General features: G+C 43.9%; 1 protein-coding gene across 2 annotated transcripts in view; it reads right to left on the bottom strand.

The window, feature by feature from the left end:
- Window positions 1–24,928, bottom strand: part of NMNAT2 (nicotinamide nucleotide adenylyltransferase 2) — a 208,085-nt gene that overhangs the window by 35,549 nt on the left and 147,608 nt on the right. For both annotated transcript variants that reach the window (XM_082616077.1, XM_082616076.1), the window contains exons 3-6: window positions 6,935–7,023; window positions 5,849–5,916; window positions 3,563–3,641; window positions 237–363 (exon numbers count right to left, since the gene is read on the bottom strand). In XM_082616077.1, coding sequence (XP_082472203.1) covers window positions 237–363; window positions 3,563–3,641; window positions 5,849–5,916; window positions 6,935–7,023 — 363 coding nt within the window. The remainder of the gene's footprint in view (window positions 1–236; window positions 364–3,562; window positions 3,642–5,848; window positions 5,917–6,934; window positions 7,024–24,928) is intronic.

The following is a 24,928-nucleotide window of genomic DNA, read 5'->3' as shown; positions in this document are numbered from 1 at the left end:
TGTTCCTGTCTCTATCATTGTGACTATTTCTCTCTGACGCCCTACATTAAGAGTTCTCAAAGTATGGTCCCTGGACCAGAGCATCAGCATGGACTTTTTAAAACTGCAAATTCTCTTCCTTCTTCCAGACCCACTGAATCAAATTCTGGGGCAGCGCTTAGCGATGTGGATTTTAACAAGCCCTCCAGGCGATTCTGAAGTTTGAGAGCCACCGCTCTACACCAATGTTCCCCTACCTGCAGTGGGCTTGGTGGGCACATTGCTGTTCTGGTAAATGGGCTGGGAGGTCTCATTCTGGGGCTGTCCAATCACAGGCGTCATGGAGGGTGTGTTGACATTGGAGAGGATGCAGCCAGTCACCCGCTGGGGGAAGGAGGAAGGGCAGAGTCAGTGTCGTTAGCCCAAGAGACTTATGAAAGCGTTTCCCAGTTACCTCCAAATGCTCATCTGCTTGTCCATCATGGTGAGGTGTCCTGGAACTGAGAAAGAGGGCTGGAGGTGGGTTCTAGACCCAGCCACACCCTGTGACCACACTAGGCTAGCAGGAGGTGAGAAACGCGTGGGATGTGTTGTTTCACAGACCTGGGTTCAAGTTTGAGCTCTGCCCCCTTCTGGCTGTGTGACCTTGGATAGTTACCTGCTCTTGAACCTCAGCTCAAGAGCCTAACACAGAGAGGCAAAAGAGCCACGCATCTGGGCTGCGGCAGGATTACACGAGCGAGCACACACAGAGCGCCTTTAGAGCATCTGGCACCTGGCAGGAAGTCTGTACATGTTGTGACCTTCTGTGGAACATGCATGCCTGCTCTCCCTGCCTGCTTCATGGGGCTCAAATGAGGTCATGTCTGCAAAAGGGCTGTGCAAGCTTGGGAAAGGTCATGCAAACAGCAGGCGCTATCACCACCTGCTGCCTCTCCAGGCCAGAGACGCCAATGACAGGGCCAAGCTGGGGAGCAGTGCCAGGCGGAGCAGGGTGTGTTTGTGCTGCAGGAAGAGGGCGGCGTTCTGGGAACTCTTGCGCCTGCTCAGAGTGTGAATACACATTCCAGAGCCAAACGGAAATTCTATGTGTATTATCCATTGTCCTGTGTTATCTAGCCTGCTGCTTCTCTCTAGTGCTACAGAAAACACAGAGCTGATAACGCAGCATTCTTCACAGCTGACCCCGAAGCAACCCCCCTTGCCTGCGGGGAGTGGAGCTATTGGGCAACAGAGAAACAAAGGGTGAATTTTCAATCTGTTTAGCTTCATAGGGCTGTTGCTTATTCAAGGTCCCTTCCCTGAAAGCCAGCTTCCCCTCAATCCCTGGCCCACCACCCTTTCTGGATTACTGAGTCCTGCTGCCAGAGGACACCAAGTCCCAGGATTGGGGTGACCCTCCAAAGGCATCTTCTACACACCACCGTGCAGGCAGAGCAGAATGTGAGTCCTTCTGAACCCTGGAAAGGCAGGCGTTTGTCTTGTGGGGTGACCTGTCACTTCTGTAATGTTCCTGACAGGAGATGGTCACGACAGCAAGCAGCCACACCTGGGAGCCGGCTGAGGTTGGGGACCACAGGCTCTTCTTAGCCTGCTTTGTGGGATTCTCTGTCCGGCTGCGGCTGGTGGAGTGGAAGGGACAGTCTGCCTCCTTTTTATTATGATTTCACATCCAGAAAAGAAAACGCCACATTCTCATTAAATAACCGGTCTGGTAGTTGAGGATTTTCTTCTTCTTGCTGCATGCATCATTTGCCCCATTCGACTTGTTCTCTGCTGGAGAAGAAAAGTGCTGGCCACCTGCCCCGCTCTGCCCTCCACAGGCTCCCACGTTCTCAAAGCCTTGCATCACCTATTAAGCCCCGTGTCTATCTCTCCAACAGGTCCACTCTCCATGCCAGGAACACCGGCCTGATGCTGGGACCAGGGAGACTGGGAGTTAATAAGCAGCTCCAAGCTCCCACTCCAAGGCGGGGGGCCATCGGGACTGGCATTCTTTGCCGGCCTGTGACCATCACTGCAACAGCTGGGGGTTGTTGGCCAAGCATCTCGGGCCCAGACTCATGCTTCTGGGCCTGAGTAACAGAGGGAGGGCTCAGGAAGCCCAGACATTTAGACAGCAAAACAGCAGCCAGGCTTTCTGGCTGGTAGAGCCAGGGCTCAGGCATGCCTGCAGGGTCCCCGATTCCTCCCTTCCATCACGCAGCCTGAGGCTCCTGGGTGAAGAGAAGGTGCACATGTCTCCAGTGTGAAGCCACTGAGATTTAAAGGCTGTCTGCGAATCTTAGCCTCTCCTGACGGATACATCCTTATACAGTAAGATGGATGTCTTTCATTACTGCTGTTGTTGAGACAAGCCCAGAGGAGCAAGTCAGGGCCACCCTACATCAGAGTCCTTCCAAAGGGACCAGGGAAGACTCGGGATGTGTGTGAAAGGTTGTGAAAGCAGAAAAAAAGGAGATGGGTTTTCTTCAATTCCATGGGGGAAAAGCTTATTAGATGAAGCAACAGCCAGCTAGTGCTCTCCACTTCTCTTGCTCTTGACTTCCTGGATGGTCTGGAGCCCCAGAATTCCACACCTGTTCAAATAAAGCACTGTGCACAGCAGGTGGAGAGTGGGGGGACTGGGGCTGCTGGCAGCTCCCCAACGAGAAGATTCTGAAAGGCCCCTCTGACAGCAAACACAGATGCGATGGAGGCGCCCCCTGTGTCGGGATGATGCCATTCTGATCCTTGTTTGGGGCTGGGGAGGGCTGTGCATCAGGGTCAGCGGAGGCAAGCAGGATGGGTTGCGTCTCGTCTCGGTGGTCAGGCTTCTCGCTATGGATGGCACCACTTTTCACCCCCGCACGGTGGGAGTCGATGGGTTGCTATCGATCTGTGAAGGGCGCTTTCTGCACACGCTGATGGCTGCTGCTGGCTGGTGAGGAACCTGTGCTTACCTAGCAACCGGCTCCTCGTCACCGCACACGGCCACAAGCCCTAGGCAGCCATCTGTGTGGACTAGGCAGTCACTGTGTGTCCTCAGATACCCTGGTTCACCTCTCTGTGCTTCCTTTTACCCACAAATAAAACAGAGATGAGAACACTGTCTGCCCGTGGACCCCCCTGAGGAGGAATGAGTGTGCATGACAGTACGACGCCTGTGGGTATGAAGTACAGCAGTCACGGCCACCTACACTGGGGTAAGAGGACCAGTGGGTCCCCAGGAGGTGTGGCAGGAGGACCTGGCTGCTTGTAACTCCGCCCAGTGCCCTGCTCTCCTCCTTTCTTTGCTCGCTTCTCCTTCTCTCCTCACTTTCTGAAGCTTTCCAGCTGTGGTCTCCTGAATCCCACCTTGAATTTACTGCCAGAAGATGAAAACTGCCCCAAGTCATATCGAGGAGGGGGACAAGGCAGGAAGCAGCCTCTGGCGCTGCTCAGGGTCCCTAATTCACTGCCCTCCGTGGTGCTGCTCAGAGCCTGGTCTCTCCCACCGCTGGAGGAGAAGCAGGAAACAACCAGGTCAGTAGGCCAGCAGCATCCTTTCCCTGGCCTGCCCGGCTTCCGTGGTCCACCCAACCCTGAGGCTGGCCCAGCTTACCTTCATGAGGTCCCGATGGTGTTCGAGGACGCTGCAGGTTGTCTGCCAGGTGTCCTGATAGCACTCCCACGGGTCCACCCTGACAATAGGAAAGATGTTTCCCTTGGTTTCCATTCTCACACTCTTTGCTTATTGGTTCCTTCCAATGACATGGCTCAAAAAGCTTAGCAGACCTGGTCATACCAAGTACTTAGACCTTGAATCAGGTAAAACATGGGCTTGAAACACCTTCCTGAGCCTCAGTTTCCCCACTGTAAAATGAGAGGAGTTTGACACAGGCTTACATGAACAGTTGCTGGTACTGGTCTGGCCAGGTTTAATATCAGCACCAGACCTTCCCAACTGTGGGGCTTTGGGAAAGTTATGTGATTTTTTGGTGCTCACTTTCCCATCTGTAAAATGGGAATAACAATAATAACACTCTTGCGGGGTTATTAGAAGGGGTCAATGAGTTTTCTATGCAAAGTGCTTAGTATAGTGTCTTGCTCTTATTCTTACCTGCAAAATGGGAATTCTCCTCTGGACCTTATAGGACTGTGATAAGAATGAAATGAGCCAGGCCCTCATCAAGTGGCGACTGCAGTTACCTGAACTGGGGAATCTGCCCATGTCTTACTCCCTGTGCAGCGGGGTGCCCTGTGGGCATGGAGGTGGGCATGGCAGCCAGACCGGAACGCACAGCCCCGCAGACTGGCCAACCCCTGCTGCACACGGGATGTGAAGTGAGCAGGGATCCAGCCCCTGACGGATGCAGCACTCGGGCTTAATTACCAACTTAATGAGCTGCTAAATTGGGACGTTCCTCAAACATGTACTTAGCAGTTGAGCATTCCCTCCCTAGCCCCACCTCACAGCACACCTAAGGTTCCCAGAGATGAGATCTCATGAACTGAAAACCGTTAGTGACCCAGCTTGCCCTGAGCCTCCAGGTCCCTGACCACCCTCCCCCCTGAGATGGGCAGACACCTGACCTGGCTAAACAGGCTCCCCCATGTCCAAGGACTCTGCACACCCATGCCCCATCTCTAGAGCTATCTCCAAGCCTCTCTGGTGACCCCAGTTCGTGGAATGCTGATTTTCCCAGTGCCTGGAGCAGTGCAGGGCAGGCAGTAAGTGCTCAGTGAATATTTGTTGAATGAATGAGGGAGTTATTTCAGAATCTTCTAATCACATACAAGCAGTAACAGTCTCCTGTTCAGTATTTCCCCCACTGGACTCCATTTTCCCCTGAGGTCATGAGGTGCCGTGCTAAGAGTCTCCGTTTCTACCCTGACGTGACCACAGATGTGCTGTTCCCTCTCAAACTCCTTGACTTCTCCTGAGCTGTCTCCCAACCTCACCTCTGTCTTGGGGGGAGGGGGGGATGAGAAAGTCTGTAAAGGGCATGCACTGCTCACACAAATCACTGTGCACAGATGGCATGGATCACTATTTAATTATTATTGTCGCTTTCCTTCACTGCTCCCATTTCCACCCACCCCATCTCTTCTCCGCTAACTCTCTGCATCCCTCATTCTGAGGTCAGCGGCCCTTCATTTCTCTCCTTTCCTGGAAACCTCTAGGTGCTGCTTATTTTTCCACGGGGGGACATCACAAGACAAATGGTGTATTGCTATTTTTTAAAAAAACGTCATCTTCTCATGCAAATTATAACTGTAGGAGCTTTGGGGGGCATAATTAGCATAATTAGTGGAGGTTTGCTTTAATTACACTGCAAACACAGCGGATAACGGTGTCTGCCATCTTAGAACTGTGCAGGGACCATCTGCGCAGGGACTGTCTGCGCAGGGATCATCTGAGGGAAAGGCCACGAGCACTTGGACCTGCCCCCCCCCACCCCGCCCCACCCCTCTGTCCCACTGCCATCGCGGGGCCCTAGGAAGCCTGAACGGGAATGGAAAATAGCCAAAGCCGGGGGACCTTCCCCGAAAGGTAGTGACAGCTCATGGAAGTGAGTACGGATGGAAGCGGAGAGGCATCTCGGACTTTCTGGCCCTGTCTCTCCCCAATCCCAGTGATGTCTGTGGGAGCTCTGAGCGTACTCCTGAATCCAAACGTGCCAGAGCAGATGAAACACCAAAAGCTCCCTCTTTAGTGCCCCAGGCTGTATAAATTGGTTAAAAAATAAAGTCATCGGGCCACCCCAGAATGCTTACGTTATTATTGCCTGCATGGGGTTAATCTCTCCCCTGGCCTCCCCACTCCTGTGGGGACTCTTCCTATTGTCCACCCATTCCCAGGGTGTCCCTGGGCCACGCACCTCTGGCATCATCAGGCCAGCCCTACCTGATCCAGTCGGAATTCTGGACGGCCAGCTGACACATGATGAGACGGTGCCGGCTCGACACAAGGCCCTGGGAAGCAACAGAGCAGTCGTTGGGTTGGGAGGCTCACTCTGCTCCCCACAGACTCCCTAAGACTCCATCCCAAGCCAGCCCGTTATAAAAGTGCAGCATTTTTCAGTGCTGACAGAGAATGAAGGTGTGACCCATCCACATGTCCCCCTGCTACACACAAGCGTAGAGTGGCAGGGTGGGCGGGAGAGAAAGAATGGAGGGTGTGTGCAGTATACTCTCCTCCCCCATCAGAGTCAGAGGTGAGACTCCACTGATGAAGCCAGTGTGCACCCAGCACAGAGAGGAGACTTAACGTGGTGAGTGTTGCCTTGTTTCCAGGGTCCATCTGGCTGGGTCACTTCCCCAGAACCCACCAAGTTGTATCTGGGGGAGGAGGTTGAGGTCTGGGAGGGCTTCTAGATTTTTCTGGGATGTGTGGCAGGGAGGGAGGGGCAGGGAAATGAATTTTTTTTCCTTTCTTTTTTCTGCGGTACGCGGGCCTCTCACTGCTGTGGCCTCTCCCGTTGCGGAGAACAGCCTCCGGACGCGCAGGCTCAGCGGCCATGGCTCACGGGCCCAGCAGCTCCGCTGCATGTGGGATCCTCCTGGACCGGGGCACGAACCCGTGTCTCCTGCATCGGCAGGCGGACTCCCAACCACTGCGCCACCAGGGAAGCCCGGGAAATGAATTTTAAATCAGATTATAGGAGGCATAGGCCTTTGTCTCCTAAAATCCCAGGAAAGATTGCTCAGCCCATAACCAGCCCCCAGTTTGGCATCCGTGCCGAGTCACACGGCATGGATGAGCTCTGACTGGGCCTGGTCGCAGGCAGCTGTAGCTCCCAGCTGCTGCCCAACCCCCATTTGCTCAGGTCTGACTGTGGTCCAGAGATGGGAAGCAGGACACCTGCTGATGGGTGTTTTGCGTTTCCAGGAATCATAGATGGCAGAGATGGCAGTGGAGCAGTTTTACATCAGAGGAACCATCGGGTCAGAAAGGGGGGTTAGGGAGGGGAGGGGCAAAGGAGGAACGCACCTGTTTTCCATAGGAGTCGTGGACAGGAGACACAATCCCACCAATGACAATAAACCTTCCAGTTTTGTGTAGATAATCTCTGGCTCTTTCTAATTAAGAGAAGAAAACCTCACATTATTAAAGAGGAAAGGTGTGGATTAGAGGTGATCATTGAAATCAGTACGTTCAGCTCTGTAAGGCTTATTTCCCGTCTTTCTTGCCATTTAAATAGAAGGTGCCAACTTTCAAAGCAAACATTGGTGTTTCAAAAGGTTATGGAACCAGATTTCAGCCCCCAAAGCGAAAGGATTTAGAAGTCAAGGGGATTAATCCAGGTTTAAAGGTCCAGTGCTGGACTAGCTCAGAGAGATTTAAAACAAGCACCTCACTCAAAGCCAAAAGAGCAACTGATTGGAATTAACCATTATGATCACAAGCAGAAATTATTCCGAAGTGAAGGAGTCATTTTTTAAAAAGAAAAAAGAAGAAGTCTTCTTATAATATGAAAGGTGGGCTGACTGCCTCATGGAGTTACTCAGAAGAGGAAAATCACCAAAACAAATTTAAAGGGCCTTCTACATAATTAGGGAGAATTAACAATCATACCAGGAAACCAACATTACAGTTGGTTGAGAAAAGTTTGCCAGAGAAAAGCCTTTTTCTTCTGCTGAGAAAAAGTCATGATGTTGCTTTTTCAAATTTACCAGACAAGCCCAATTTCATTTTCATGAGACAATTTAGCAAACTAATAAGTGATGAAGATTTTGGTTCTGTCTTTCTTCTAAGGTGGTTCGTTGTACAAATCCAACAAGTCCTGAGCTACTACAGCTGAGGGAAGGTGGCGTGGATTTACTGTGTAGGTGAGGGATTCTGTGAGGGAACAGGGGCTTGGGTAGCAAAACTGGCTGTGTAGTTTACAAGCAAGCTTCCAGGATCACCCTGCTGGCTCTCTTAAAAATTTTAATTCTCACCACATTTGCCTCTTTTTTATCTTTCGATGTGAAATCTCTTAACGTTTTTTTAAAAAAGTAATTAATAAACTTTATTTTTTTAGTACAGTTTTAGATTTACAGAATAATTAAGCAGATAGTACATAGAGTTCTATGTATTTAGTCCCCCCATCTTCCGACCTCCCCCCCCACACACACCCCATTTCCCCTGTTATTACTATCTTGCATTAATGGGGTATAATTGTTACATTTGATAGGCCCGTATTGACACATTATTATTAACTATAGGACATAGTTTACATTGAGATTCACTCTTTGTGTTGTATGGTTCTGTGGGTTTTGACAAATACATAATGACATGTGTCCACACTGGTTTCATAGAGAATAGTTTCTCCACGCTCAAAATCCACTGTGCTCTCTACCTATTCATCTCTCTCCCTCCTTCCAACCGCTGGTAACCACTGATATTTTTACTATCTCTATAGTATTGTCTTTTTCAAAATGCCAAATAGTTGGAATCACACACTATGTAGCCTCTTCAGACTGGCTTCTTTCACTTAGCAATTCATATTTAAGGTTCCTCCATGTATTTTCTTGACCTGATAACTCATTTCTTTTTATTGCTGAATAATAGTCCATTGTCTGAATGTACCACAGTTTGTTTATCCATTCACTAATGGAAGGTCATCTTGGTTGCTTCCAGTTTTCACTGATTATGAATAAAGCTGATATAACATTCATGTGCAGGTTTTTGAGTGGACATAAAATTTCAACTCAGGTAAATATCAAGGAGTGTGATTGCTGGAACATGCGGTAAAAGTATGTTTAATTTTGTAAGAAACTGTCTAACTATCTTCCAAAATGGGTGTACAGTTTTTCATTCCTGCCAGCAGTGAATGAGCGTTCCTGTTGCTCCACATCCTCCCCAGCATTCAGTATTGTCAGTTTCTAACATTATAACGTGTGTCATCTTTGCTTTTTAAAAGAGTGATATTACTTCACTAGTTTCCAAATCTTATTCTGAGGTCAAGAATAAATTGAAGGCCTTGTAGCAAAACCTTTTGGATATCTGAATAAATTCTATAGCCCCTCCTCTCTTCCCTTTGCCCTTTATACCCCAGTCTTCCTTAGGATCATTTCCATATGGGCTTTGGCTGTCACAGATCCTCTGCTGCAATAAGCCAGACCTTCCTTCGTCTCCCTATCTTAGAAAAAGTGTCCTCTCTTTACTCTCCACTTACCCAAGCTTTTCATTTGAAGTTCATCTCCATCCCACATCCAGCATGCCTGCCCTGGCAACATCCCCCTTTGCTGGACTTACTGACCTACTAGGTCCCTGTGCATCCTGTTCAAGGGATATGATCTGGAAATTGTTTCTGAAAGTTTGTGTCTTTACTCCTCTTCTGTAATGAATTCTTCAGAGCCAGGGACTCTGCTGTAGAGAAGAGGTCCTAAATGCACAGCTAAAGGAGATGTGCAGTTAACATGCACGTGAGAAGCAAGCAGAGTGTAAGATGATTTACATTCAAACAACCTTGGCTTGTTCTGTTGCCACTTGACACACTGTACAGGCTTAAGAAAAGCAATCCACGAGTAGTTCAGTCTGTCACCCATGCCAAAGACTTCTTGGGCTCTTAAGCACTCAGCACAGTGGCTTGTTTATTGAGTAATGCTTGTTCAACAAATGCTCATACCTAGAAGGCTCATGTAGCCACCTTCCCTAAGGGTTTCCTTCCACTGGGCCATGTCTGTCTGGAAAGCCACCCACTCCATTCCTCAGACCACACTCCAGAATTTCCAAGGGAAATAGGCTGCACCAATCAACCTCATTGCCTTAGAAAATGTTATCCTTTCCCTCTGGCCAAGATGAGGGGGCACTTCCCCTGGCAATGCTCCAAAGCTCACTGTCTCACAAAGAAGGAATTTTTGAAAGCGATAGCCCCAACCCTACACCCTAAAAAAGGATTCCTGATCTGAAATAGTTAAACACAGAAGAGTCATGATTGTGATCATGCAGTCAAATCAATTCAGTTAACATTTATTGAGCACAAAACACCATGATAGATCCTAGAGGGATAAGAGTGGCTTTATTTATTGTTCTCCAAAGGTTCACAATAATGGAGAAACAGAAGGCTCTAATGAGAGGCAAATTGGGTGAGTGCTATAGCTGTGGCTTTCAATGTTGTTCTTGGCGGTGGTGGTGTTTTACTACAACCCACAGTAAGAAATACATTTTATATCCTGGCACAATACATACATATGTATGTTTATGTATAATTAACTGAAACAAATGTTACAATATTTTCTAGTACATTCTATTCTAGTAGTTACAAATTTAAATAAAAAGCTGGTCACAACCTAGGAATGTGTGGCAACCTATAGTTTGAGCAACTCTGTGAGATACTAGGGCACGTGGGAAAAGGGACAAGAGAGGTAATTTTGTCTTTCCAAGGAGTGTGAGGGGTTCCAGCAAATATTCAGAAATTGCGCAGTTTAAAGTATGCTTATCAACTGGTTTAGTCTTAAGCACTAGGGTTAGGCTGTAGGGGGCCTGATAAGGGTGGGGTGAGGGTGAGGGAGGGGTACTGTTGGCTAAGTAACTGGGAATCAAACTTCAAAGGGTCCTGAAAGCCAGGCAAGGAGTGTGACTTTTATGCCACTGTTTGGTCAACATGCATTCTATGGACCACTTGCATTGGAATTACCAGGGAGAGGCTATTAAAATGCAGATTTTTAGGTCCTCGTCCAGAGTTACTGAGTCAAAATCTCTGGGATTGGGGTTTAGTCTACTTTTTTTTTTTTTTTTTTTTTTTTGCTGTACGCGGGCCTCTCACTGTTGTGGCCTTTCCTGCTGCAGAGCACAGGCTCCGGACGCGCAGGCTCAGCGGCCATGGCTCACAGGCCTAGCCGCTCCGCTGGCATGTGGGGTCTTCCTGGACCGGGGCATGAACCCGTGTCCCCTGCATCGACAGGTGGACTCTCAACCACTGTGCCACCAGGGAAGCCCTAGTCTACTTTTACAATTAGTTTTCCCAGGTGATACTTTTGCTCTCTAAAGTTTGAGAACAATAGACATACATTGACAATAACCATAAAGATGAAACGTATAGATAATAGGGAATCATTGAAGGCTATTGAACATGGGGAGTGACATGCTCTGAGCTTGAAGAAAAACTCACAGAAGGGATAGTGAAGATGGTGAAAAATCCTATCTTAAAGGAGACAATCATTCCTGGCAGGAAGTTTTGGGCCAGGTGATGAGGGATAAAGGAAGAAGATGACCCATCAGAACTTCCCAGAGAATGTTCGGGGACCATGGATTTCCTCCTCTCTCCAGACATTTTGTTTGCTTTGCCTCTGGGGCTTTGCAGTTGGATGTGTCAATGCAATGCCATGTCATCAATATTTCAGGCCATACCCTTATGACTGTACTAATAGCGCTAGGTTTTATATTCTGCAATTCACTTGTTGCCTTAGTATCCTCTAATTTGAATGGAATGTCAGGCAAGTAAGAAACTGGAGGGACTTAATCTTGGAGGAGTCAAGACGGTGGTGTGGGAAGACACAGAGTTCGCGTCTCCCCACAACTAGGGTGCCTGCCGGACACTGGTGGGAGACCCCAATGCCCAAGGAGGTGGGAAGAACCCCCAAGCAAACCGGTAGAACACGGGGGGACTGAGGGTGGAGGAGAAGTGGAGTCTGGACAGGACCAGCGCCCCTGAGGGGTGGCTGAGATGGGGGAGGGGTTCCCATGCCTGGAGGGACCCTCGGAGGCTTGGATCAGGAGGGAGGGGGCCCAGCATTTCCACTGCCCAATCGACCAGGGAAGTCTGCCCAGCTCTCTCTGTCCAGATCCTACGCCCTCAGAGGTCCCCTCTGGGCTGGGTTGGTCCTAGGGGCGTAGAAGGGAGGCTGGGAGAGATCAGGAGAGGCAGGTGGGAGGAACCCTCCAGGACAGGAGGAGCAGGAGAGGAGTGGAGGGCATTTGTCCTTCCCACTCGAGCCCAGGAAGCCTGCTGTGCTGCCAGGTGGGGTCCCCCCACCTCTGAGACCAGAGGTGGGAGGCACGCCTGGGCCCCTTCTCTTCTGTTGAGCCTAATCCCTACCCCACCCCACCCCTGCCTTTTCCAGCCCTGTGGCTACTAAGCATAGGCCCCACCCACTGCCAAAACCTCACCCCTGCTTAGGCCCCGCCCTCCACAGCCAAGGCCTTTTCCACCTTTTTTCTCCTTCTCCTTTTTACTGTTGTGGTTCTGTTTTACCTTCTGGTTGTCGTTTCATCTATACTTTTATTTTTATATTTTTTCTAACATAGTGGTTACTTTCCTAGTCTAATTTTATTTTTTACTTTGTTATTGTTCTCCTTTTTTTTTTGCCGCCATGCCCAGCTTGCAGGAATTTGGTTCATGAGCCAGGGGTCAGGCTGAAGTTCCTGAGGTGGGAGCTCCAAGTCCGAACCACTGGACTAACAGAGAACCTCAGACAGCAGGGAATATTGTTCAGAGTGAGGTCTCCTGGAGGTCCTCATCTCAGCACCAAGACCCAGCTTTATCCAACAGCCTACAAACTACAGTGTTGGAAGCCTCAGGCCAAACAACCAGTATGACAGGAACACAATTCCACTCATAAAAAAAAAGAAAAAAAATGAGATGGCAAAAAAAAATATGTCACAGATGAAGGAGCAAGGTAAAAACCTACAAGACCAATTAAATGAAGAGGAAATAGGCAATCTACCTGAAAAAGAATTCAGAGTAATGATAGTAAAGATGATCCAGAATCTCAGAAATACAATGGAGGTATGGATTGAGAAAATACAAGAAATGTTTAACATTTCTAGAAGATCTAGAAAAACTAAAGAAAAAACAAACAAGATGAACAACACAATAACTGAAATGAAAAATACACTTGAAAGAATCAATAACAGAATAACTGAGGCAAAAGAATGAATAAGTGAGCTGGAAGACAAAATGGTGGAAATATCTGCCAAGGAGTGGAAAAAAGAAAAAGAATGAAAAGAACTGAAGACGATCTCAGAGACCTTTGGGACAACACTAAATGCACCAAGATTTAAATTATAGGGGTCCCAGAGAAACAAGAGGGAAAAAAAGGGTCTGAGAAAATATTTGAAGAGATTACAGTGGAAAACTTCCCTAACTTGGGAAAGGAAATAGTCACCCAAGTCCTGGAAGCACAGAGGGTCCCATACAGGATAAATCCTAGGAAAAACACACCAAGACACATATTAATCAAGCTAACAAAAATTAAATGCAAAGAAAAAATATTAAAAGCAGCAAGGGAAAAAACAAAAAATAACATACCATGGAATCCCCATAATGTTATCAGCTGATTTTTCAGTGGAAACTCTGCAGGCCAGAAGGGAGTGGCAGGATATACTTAAAGTGATGAAAGAGAAAAACCTACAACCAAGATTACCCAGCAAGGATCTCATTCAGATTCAAAGGAGAAGTCAAAAGCTTTTCAGACAAACAAAAGCTAAGAGAATTCAGCACCACCAAACCAGCTTTACAACAAATGCTAAAGAAACTTCTCTAGGTGGGAAACACAAGAGAAGAAAAAGACTCACAAAAACAAACCCAAAACAATTAAGAAAATGGTAATAGGAACATACATATAGATAATAACCTTGAATGTAAATGGATTAAATGCCCCAACCAAAAGACACAGACTGGCTGAATGGATACAAAAACAAGACCCATATATATGCTGTGCACAAGAGACCCACTTCAGACCTAGGGACACATACAGACTGAAAGTGAAGGGATGGAAAACGATATTCCATGCAAATGGAAATCAAAAGAAAGCTGGAGTAGCAATACTCATATCAGATAAAATAGACTTTAAAATAAACATTGTTACAAGAGATAAGGAAGGACACTACATAATGATCAAAGGATCAATCCAAGAAGAAGATATAACAATTTTAAATGTTTATGCACCCAACATAGGAGCACCTCAATACATAAGGCAAAGGCTAACAGCCATGAAAGGGGAAATCGACAGTAATACAATGATAGTGGGGGACTTTAACATCTCACTTACATCCAGACAGAAAATAAATAAGGAAACACAAGCTTTAAATGACACAGTAGACCCAATAGATCTAATTGATATTTATCGAACATTCCACCCAAAAGTGGCAGAATACACTTTCTTCTCAAGTGCACATGGAACATTCTCCAGAATAGATCACATCTTGGGTCACAAATCAAGCCTCAGAAAATTTAAGAAAATTGAAATCATATCAAGCATCTTTTCTGACCACAACACTATGAGATTGGAAATCAATTACAGGAAAAAAACTGTAAAAAACAAATACATGGCGGTTAAACAGTGTGTTACTAAATAACCAAGAGATCACTAAAGAAATCAAAGAAGAAATTAAAAAACACATAGAAACAAATGACAATGAGAACATGATGACCCAAAACTTCTGGAACGCAGCAAAAGCAGTTCTAAGAAAGAGGGAAGTTTATAGCAATTCAATCTCACCTCAAGAAACAAGAAAAATCTCAAACAAACAATTTAATCCTACACATAAAGCAACTAGAGAAAGAAGAACAAAGAAAACCCGAAGTCAGTAGGAGGAAAGAAATCATAAAGATCAGAGCGGAAATAAATGAAATAGAAACAAAGAAAACAATAGCAAAGATCAATAAAACTAAAAGCTGGTTCTTTGAGAAGATAAACAAAATTGATAAACCCTTAGCCAGATTCATCAAGAAAAAAAGGGAGAGGATGCACATCCACATGAAAAAGAAGAAATCACAACTGACACCACAGAAATACAAAGGATTATAAGAGAGTACTACAAACAACTATATGCCAATAAAATGGACAACCATGAAGAAATGGACAAATTCTTGGAAAGGTACAATTTTCCGAGACTGAACCAGGAATACTTAGAAAATGTAAACAGACTTATCATAAATAATGAAATTGAAACCATAATTTAAAATCTTCCAACAAACAAAAGTTCAGGACTAGATGGCTTCACAGGCGAATTCTATCAAACGTTTAGAGAAGAGCTAACACCGATCCTTCTCAAACTCTTCCAAAAAATTGCAGAGGGAGGAACACTCCCAAATTCATTCTGCAAAACCACCATCATCACCCTGATACCAAAACCAGAAAAAGATATCACAAAAAAAGAAAAATATAGACCAATATCACTGATGAACACAGATGCAAAATACTGAACAAAATACCAGCAAACAGAATCCAACAACATATTAAAAGGATCATACAACATGATCAAGTGGGATTTATCCCAGGGATACAAGGATTCTTCAATATACACAAATCAATCAATGTGATACACCATATTAACAAACTGAAGAATAAAAACCATATGATTATCTCAACAGATGCAGAAAAAGCTTTTGACAAAATTCAACGCCCATTTATGATAAAAAAAACTCTCCAGAAAATGGGCACAGAGGGAACCTACCTCAACATAATAAAGGCCATATATGACAAACCCACAGCAAGCATCATATTCAATGGTGAAAACCTGAAAACATTTCCACTAAGATCAGGAAAAACACAAGGATGTCCACTCTCGCTACTCTTATTCAATATAGTCTTGGAAGTCCTAGCCACAGCAATCAGAGAAGAAAAAGAAATAAAACGAATACAAATTGGAAAAGAAGGAGTAAAACTGTCACTGTTTGCAGATGACATGATACTATGCATAGAAAATCCTGAATATGTCACCAGAAAACTACAAGAACTAATCAATGAATTCGGTAAGGTTGTAGGATACAAAATTAATGCACAGAAATCTCTGGCATTCCTATACACTAACAACGAAAAATCAGAAAGAGAAATTAAGGAAACAATCCCATTTACCATTGCAACAAAAAGAATAAAATGCCTAGGAATAAATCTACCTAAGGAGGCGAAAGAATTGTACTCAGAAGACTATAAAACACTGATGGAAGAAATCAAAAAGATGACAGAAACAGATGGAGAAATATACCATGTTCTTGGATTGGAAGAATCAATATTGTGAAAATGACTATACTACCCAAGGCAATCTACAGATTCAATGCAATCCCTATCAAATTACCAGTGGCATTCTTCACAGAATTAGAACAAAAAATTTTACAATTCGTATGGAAACACAAAAGACCCCGAATAGCCAAAGCAATCTTGAGAAAGAAAAACGGAGCTGGAGGAATCAGGCTCCGTGACTTCAATCTATACTACAAAGCTACAGTAATCAAGACAGTATGGTACTGGCACAAAAACAGAAATATAGATCAATGATACAGGATAGAAAGCCCAGAGATAAATCCATGCACATATGGTCACCTAATTTACAACAAAGGAGGCAAGACCATACAATGGAGAAAAGACAGCCTCTTCAATGAGTCGTGCTGGGAAAACTGGAGAGCTACATATAAAAGAATGAAATTAGAACACTGTATAACACCATACACAAAGATAAACTCCAAATGGATTAAAGACCTAAATGTAAGACCAGACAGTATAAGGCTCTTAGAGGAAAACATAAGAAAAGCACTCTTTGACATAAACCATGGCAAGATCTTTTTTGACCCACCTCCTAGAGTAATGGAAATAAAAACAAAAACAAACAATGGGACCTAATTAAACTTCAAAGCTTTTGCACAGCAACGGAAACCATAAACAAGATGAAAAGACAATGGGAGAAAGTATTTGCAAATGAAACAGTGGACAAAGGATTAATCTCCAAAATATACAAACAGCTCATGGATCTCAATATCAAAAAAACAAACAATTCAACTAAAAAATGGGTGGAAGACCTAAATAGACATATCACCAAAGAAGACATACAGATGGCCAAGAGGCACATGAAAATATGCTCAGCATCACTAATTATTAGAGAAATGGAAATCAAAGCTACAATGAGGTATCACCTCATTGCCAGTCAGAATGGCCATTATCAAAAAAAGCTAGAAACAGTAAATGCTGGAAAGGGTGTGGAGAAAAAGGAAGCCTCCTGCACTGTTGATGGGAATGTAAATTGATACAACCACTATGGAGAACAGTATTGAAGTTCCTTAAAATCTAAAAAGAGAACTATCATATGACCCAGCAATCCCACTACTGAGCATATACCCTGAGAAAACCATAATTCGAAAAGAGACATGTACCATAACGTTCATTGCAGCACTATTTACAATAGCCAGGACGTGGAAGCAACCTAAGTGTCCATCGACAGATGAATGGATAAAGAAGATGTGGCACATATATACAATGGAATATTACTCAGCCATAAAAATAAACGAAATTGAGTTATTTGTAGTGAGGTGGATGGACCTAGAGTCTGTCATACAGAGTGAAGTAAGTCAGAAAGAGAAAAACAAATACCATATGCTAAAACATGTATATGGAATCCTAAAAAAAAAAAAAAAAAAATGGTACTGATGAACCTAGTGGCAGGGCAGGAATAAAGATGCAGACGTAGAGAATGGACTTGAGGACATGGGGTGGGGGAGGGGGAAGCTGGGGCGAAGTGAGAGAGTGGCATGGACACATATACACTGCCAAATGTAAAATAGATAGCTAGTGGGAAGCAGCAGCATAGCACAGGGAGATCAGCTCGGTGTTTTGTGATGACATAGAGATGTGGGATAGGGAGGGTGGGAGGGAGGCTGAAGAAGGAGGGGATATGGGGATATATGTATGCATATGGCTGATCCACTTTGTTGTACAACAGAAACTAACACAGTATTGTGAAGCAATTATACTCCAATAAAGCTCTATTAAAAAAAAAAAGAAAGAAAGAAACTGGAACCCAGCTAAACGTAAGTGGCCAAGGAGCAGATACAATTACTCTTTCTTTGTTTCCCATAGAGATTCTAAATGCTTGAAAAGTCTAGTGATATCTAACTCAGGAACTGTGGTACTGTGGAAACAACACTGAACTTGGGATCATAAGACTTCTGGATCTTGGGTAAGTCACTTAATTTCTCTGAGCGTTAAGTTTCTATATCTGTTAAATGCCTTCTTTCCAAGGTTGTTATGAGGATCCAGTCAAATTCTGAATAGAACAATGCATAATGCCCATGTGGTTTTACTGGAGAATTCCACCAATCATTTAAAGAAGAATTAAAACCAATGCCAAAGAAGGATCTAATGTAAAACATGGTGACTATAATTGATTGATAAGTAAAATGATTCTAACACCCAATTCCAATGTGTGTGCGTGTGTGTGTGTGTGTGTGTGTGTTTCCCGTACCACCAGGCAATTCTTGGACACCAGTGGGGTGTCCTACAATTCAACCCAATTCTGACCCATCTACCTGGAGAGAGCGTTGGATCCCACAGATTAAGGGCTCAGTCTTACAAGACTGCCTCCTCCCCTTCAGATGACAAATTCCAAGCTCAGGTTGTTACTGTGCTTCTGACCAACCAAGCGGCTACAAACCGGAGTTTCCCATGACCCACTCCTTGGACTTCATATGCCAGTCACAAGTCCAGGTTGTTACCTGTATTTCTGACCAACTGGCTATAAATCAGAGGCTCTCACGACCACCTCGTTTATCTGATTAATTTACTAGAGCAACTCACAGAACTCAGGAAACCCATTTACTTACCAGATTATCAATTTATTACAAAGGGTATTAAGGGATACAAATCAACAGCCAGAAGAAGAGATACATATAGTGGGGTCCAGAACAAAGGAGCCTCTGTTCTCGTGGAGTTTGTGGTCTCATGGAATTTGGGGCATGGCACAGTGGTATGTGGAAGCATTCTGGTTCCCCAACCTAGAAGGTCTTCAAACCCTTTGCTTTTCGGCTTTTTAATGGAGGCTTCATTATTTAGGCATGATTGATTAAATCATTGGCTATTGGTGATTGATTCAACCTCCATCCCCACCTCTTCCCCAGAAATCAGAGAGTGGTGCTGGAAATTCCTACCTTCTTCTCTTAGTTGCTTTCCAAAAGTCACCTCATCAACATTAGCCTAGTTGTGGTGGAAAGGAACTGAGGCAAGAGACCAAGTATTATAACAAAAGATGCCTCCATTGTTCTTATCGCTCAGGAAATTCCAAGGGTTTTGGGAGCTGTGAGCCAGAAACTGTGCACAAAGACCAAATATACATGAGAAACATATATGTGGACATGTGAATGACCACCTCTATATTTCTTATAAATCACAGTATTGCAATAACACTGTATTATCTAATTTAAATTTGCTAAGAGAGTAGAACTTAAATGTTCTCACCAAAAAAATGTAAATACGTGAGGTGACGGGTGTGTTAATTAACTACATGAGAGGAATCCTTTGACAATGTATACTTAAATTAACACAATGTACACTTTATCTTAAAATTATATATGTCAATTATACCTTAATAAAACTGAAACTTAAAAAAAATTCTAGAGTCTCTTCTAAAAAATAGAAAAGAAGGGAACCCTTTCCAATTCATTTTATGAAGCCACTATTGCTCTGACATCAAAACCAGGCAGAGTACAAAACATGCAAAAATCATTAGCAAAGTATTAGCAAATAGAATCCGGCTATATATAGAAAGAATTATATACCATGACCAAGTGGTATGTAATCCAGTGATGGAAGGCTGTTTCAATATTTGAAAAATCATTCAGTGTAATTCACCACATTAACAGGCTAAAGAAGAAAAATCACATGATTATATTAATTGATGCAGAAAAAGCAGTTGACAAAATTCAACATTCATTCATGATAAAAACTCAGAGAAGTAGGAATAGAAGGGAACTTCTTCAACATGATAAAGAACATCCATGAAAACCTACAGCAAACATCATACTTAATGACGAAAGACTGAATGCTTTCTCCCTGAGATCAGGAACAAGGCAAGGACAGCTGCTCTTACCACCGCTATTCAACATGGTACTGGAAGTTCTAGCTAGCTCAGCAGAGCAAGAAAAAGAAATCAAAGACAAAGAGATCAAAAAAAAAAAAAAACCTATCTCTGTTGCATATGGCATGAAAGTCTACTTAGAAATCCCAAGAAATCTATAAGGAAACTCCAAGAATTAATAAGTGAGTTCAGTAAGATCATAAGATATAAGATCAACATAAGAAAATCAATTGTATTTCTATATGCTAGCAAAAAAACGCATGGAAACTGAAATTTAAAATACAAGATGACTTATAATCTTTCAAAAAATAAAATACTTAGGAATAAGTATAATAAAACTTATACAGAACTTATATGCTAAAAACTATAAAATGCTGATAAAAGAATCAAAGAAGATCTAACAAAAGGATGAGACATACTGTGTTTATGGATTAAAAGACTCAACATAGCAAAGATATTAATTTTTCCCAAATTGATATATAAATTTAATGCACTTCCTATCAAAATCTCAGCAAGATTTCTTTTTTGCATAAATGAAGACAAAATAATTCTAAAATTTATATGGAAAGGTAAAGGAGCTGAAATAGTTAATACCTTTTTTTAAAAAAGAGGAATAAAGTGGGAAAATTGATCTGTCTAAATTTTAAACCTTATTAAAAAATTATAGTAATCAAGAGTGTGAGGTATTGGCAGAGAGGTAGACACATAGATCAATGAAATAGAACAGAGAGTCCAGAAATGGCCCCATACAAGGATGGCCAACTGAATTTTGACAAAGGTGCAAAAACAGTTCAATTGAGGAAGGGTAGTCTTTTCAATAAATGGCTCTGGAGCAACTGGACAGCCATAGACCAAAAACAAAATAAAAACAAAAACACTCTATACAAAAGTTAATTCAAAATAAATCATAGATTTAAATTATGTAAAACTATAAAACTTTTAGATGAAAATATGCGAGAAAATCTTTGGGTCCAGGCCTTGGTGAAGACTCTTAAGACATGACACCAAAAACAGGATGTATAAAAGAAAATAAAAGCAAAAAAAAAAAGCAATAAATTGGACTTTAATAAACAACTTTTTTTTCCTACAAAAGACCCTATTAAGAGGATTAAAAAAACAGTTTATAAACTGGGGGAAAATATTTGCAATCCACATGTCTTAGGATTCATATTTAGAGCGTAGAAAGGACCCTCAAAACTTAACAGTAAAAAACCTAACAATCCAATTAGAAAATGGGCAAAAGACGTGAAAAGACATTTTACTGAAGAGGACAGATGGATGGCAAATAAACACATGAAATGATGTTTAGTACCCCTAAGCATGAGGAAATGTAAATTAAGACCACGAGGAGATATACCTATTCACTAATAGAATGGCTATAAGAAAAAAGAATGACAATGCCAAGTGCTGTCAAGGATGTAAAGAAACTGGGTTCCTTGTACATTGCTGGTGGAAATGTGAAATGGCAAGCTACTCTGAAAACTAGTTTGGCAGTTTCTTAAAAAACTAAACATACATTTACCATATTACTCAGCAATTGCACTCCTGGGTATTTATCCCAAAGAAATCAAACCATGTCTACATAAAAACCTGTACATGATTGCTCATATTAGCTTTATTTGTAACAACCAAATACAGTAAACAAATAAAATGGCCTACAATAGCTAAATGGTTAGACTGTGGTACATCCATGCCATGGAATACTACTTAGCAACAAAAAAGGAACAAACTGATTTGGAACAAACAAAAAGGAAAAATGATAAATGCAACAATTGAGATAGATCACCAGTTCATCACACTGAGTGAAAAAAAAGCCAATCTCAAAAGGTTGCATACTGTATGATTCCATTTATATAACATTCTCAGAAATTATACAGATTAGTGCTTGCCAAAGGTTAGGGATGGGGTTACAGGAAAGGGAAGTGGGAGTGACTATAAAGCTGTAGCTCTAGGGAGATCTTTGTGGTGGTGGACTCATTTTGTATCTTAATTGCGTTGGTTACATGAATCTACACATGTGATAAAATCACATATAACTACACATACACTTTATACCAATGTCAACTTCCTCATTTTAATATTGTACTGTAGTTACATAAAATATAAGCATTTCAGGAAACTGGGTGAAGGGCACATGGGATCTCTATCTTTGCAACTTCCTATGAATCTATATTTGTTTCAAAAGAAAATGTTTTTAAAGAATTCACACTAAACCACGAAACAATGTATAACTTTAAGGAGGCAGTGTGCAAATCCAAGCAAATGGCTAGAAAACTCGGGGCTTAGATGCTTCTGGAAATTTATCTCTCCTCATCCCTTTACAGTTTTGTTACTATCTGGATTCCAAGGTTTTGGGTTGTTAAGGCCGGGAGGTGTCATTAAAAGCAGTGCTTCTCAAGCTGATGTCCATGTAAATCCTCTGGGGATCTTTTAAGGATGTAGATTCTGATTCCAAGGGTCTGAGTGGGGCCTGAGATCAGGGCCTTGATTAGGGTGAGGTGAGAGGGGCAGGATCATTCAAGTGCAGGGTCAGCTCCTGTCTTCATTTAAAATTATGATATTTTCTTCATCACGGGTTTTTGCATTAATTTTGATTTTTAAAAATATTATTTATTTTGATTACTGAGTTTGGGGGTGCCTCCTTAAATTTTGCACTGGAGGGGGCCAGCCCCCTTGGCCTCACCCTACTCCTGGCCCCACCTGAGATGCAGCATTTCTAATAAGCTCCCAAATGAGACCAGTGCTGCCGGTGTGTAGACTATATTTTGAATAGCAAGGGACTACAGACAGGTGGGGCAGCCCTGTAATGGTAGGGTACCCACAAAAGAAGTTCTCCTCCCTCCTCGACTCCACCACTACCACCACCTTGCATGACAAGGGCATTTCTCAACACTGGCAGGTAACCCACTGGCAAAGCCGTAGCTAGGGCCCTGGAATTTAATTTCATGCCAAGCTTCCCAAGTTGTGGTCTATTGTTGTCCATCAGCTCTGTCCCAGGGACACAGCCAAATCACTCTCACATTTTACATTCGGGTCTGACCCACCCTCCATCTGGTCTACTTTCCTTGCTCCTAGTCTCACAGAGGAGGAGCCCGAGGCTCCCAGTGGCATTGTCATGTCCTGTCCTTGGTACCCAAGGATCCACTGTGTCTCACAACTCATTCCAGGCCACTTGGAACCAGGTAAATCTACCTTCCTGACAGGCTGTGCTGGACCCACCAGCCGAGGATAGACACAACACAGGTGATTTATCCATTAATAATAATTCATGAGACATGAGACAGACATGTCTCGTCTGCCTCCTGGCTACTCAGTGAACCCGGCTGATGCGTAATCTACTCTCCTCTTCCAGGAAGTTAATGGAGGAAACACTGTGGTCAGGACATCAATACTAACTTGATTTTTCCTTTTCAGCTGCAATTAGAAATGACCCTTTCTGAGTTGTATTCACAGCTGGAGCTGCCTGCATTTTCCTTGCTTGTGAATTTCACAAAGGCAGTCTGGATTTGTAAACATTCTAAATCTCAGAAAGCACTTGCTAATAAAGGAAGAAACCAAACTGTGAGTCCCTCTAGGCAGAGTTATTCCCGCTCAGGGGCTAAAAAAAAAATTATTTTTAAGGGAACCATCCTTGTGGCCTAGCAAACTGAACCTCGGGCATTCCCTAACAAAAATTTAATGAGTGTTTATTATGTTCCAGGCTCTCTGCCAGGTGCTGTAGGGGACAGAGAGAAGTAAAAGACACAATCCCTATCTCTAGGGAGCTTAGGTTTTCAATGCAAGGACATGGCATCCTCTGCTTAATCAATACCAAAATGAACAGCAGAGACCTTAAGTGCTATAGGACTTCAGGGGAGGAAGCAATCCCAGTGGAATGGGGTGGCCTGGGAAGCTTTCCTAGAACAGATGAGACTTGAGCTGGGTCCTGACAGCAGAGAAGAGGAAGGTATATTCACTCTGTCTTTTTATTTTCTGTTTTCTGATGCTTTAACATCTGGGCCCTTGCTGACCCTGGAAGGGCCACCTCCAAGAGTTTGTCAATTCCTAGAGATAGTAAACAACTTATCCTAGAGATGGAAAACAACTCACTCTAGAATGCACCCTTCCCGTACCACCTCCTCCATCTGGCTCTCACACTCAGGGCCACTATTCCCCTGCCCTAATCACCCCAGAGCTGGGTACCAGACTACTAGAGACAGCTCCTATGTCACAGAGCCTGTTGAAATCATTCACACTAGCCAATCCTAAACCTGCTTACCCTGCCTCCCCCCCTTTCTTCCTACAGAAACCAAAATAAAGGCTCTTACCCATGCCTCACCCCATCTCTCTGCCTCCTGACTGGCCCTGGTGCTTCCCCATGTGGGCCCCCACCCCTGAAACCTGTCATGTCCTCTCCTCTTGGGATCTGTGAGTATACATATCTTTTCAACGGCAATCATCTCCTGATCTGTTGGCCTTGCCACACCTAAATAATAGCAAAGCCTACATTTTGAAACAGAAGAAAGACACTCATTCCAGGGGGACAAGGCAATGTGAGCAGATGAATTGAATCATGAGTGGAGTCTCCAGGCTCTACGGCTTGGTTTCTTTGAAAAGCAATGATACCATTTTCAGCCACTGTCACTGAGGGTGTCCCCCAAACAACTTGAGCATCTTTCTGGATCTTCCTCTAGTCCCAAATCCTCCCGTCTCAATCCTTTTGGGAAGCAGGGAGCCGGGCGATCACATGCCCCTGGCTGGGTGAAACAGTCAATCATACCAGTCTCTCTGAGTTGTCCAGCCTAAGGCATAAGACAGTTGTCAAGTGAGATTCCTACTTGAGTCTGAAATGAGTATGAAAGGGTGGTATTTTCTCTGACGTTGATCCATGGGTGAGACAATGGGAGCCCACCATGCCACCCCTTGGACACCATTAGCTGAGTGGGCTAAGAGCCCCCTAAAATAAGTGCAGCTTACTCCCCCCCACCCAGGGATTTACTCACGGACTTACTCACCCCAGGGAGCAGTTAGCTGAGCTCTTCATGAATCAGCCCTGCCCTTGCTAGTCATCTACAAGTGCGTGCCATCACGCCTCAGCGGAACTGGGGGAGAGGATGTGGATTCACCCCACTGGATTCACCCAGTGGCCTCTCCCCTTCCTCATACCCTTTACCTGCAACTCTAGGAGAAGCAATGACATGTGAAGCCCCTTGAGGTCATGAGAGCACAGAT

This window comes from Mesoplodon mirus (genome assembly GCF_964341445.2).
Source record: "Mesoplodon mirus genome assembly, chromosome: 3".
In the NCBI taxonomy this organism is placed as follows: Eukaryota; Metazoa; Chordata; class Mammalia; order Artiodactyla; family Ziphiidae; genus Mesoplodon; species Mesoplodon mirus.
This window is presented reverse-complemented; position numbering and strand designations above follow the sequence as displayed.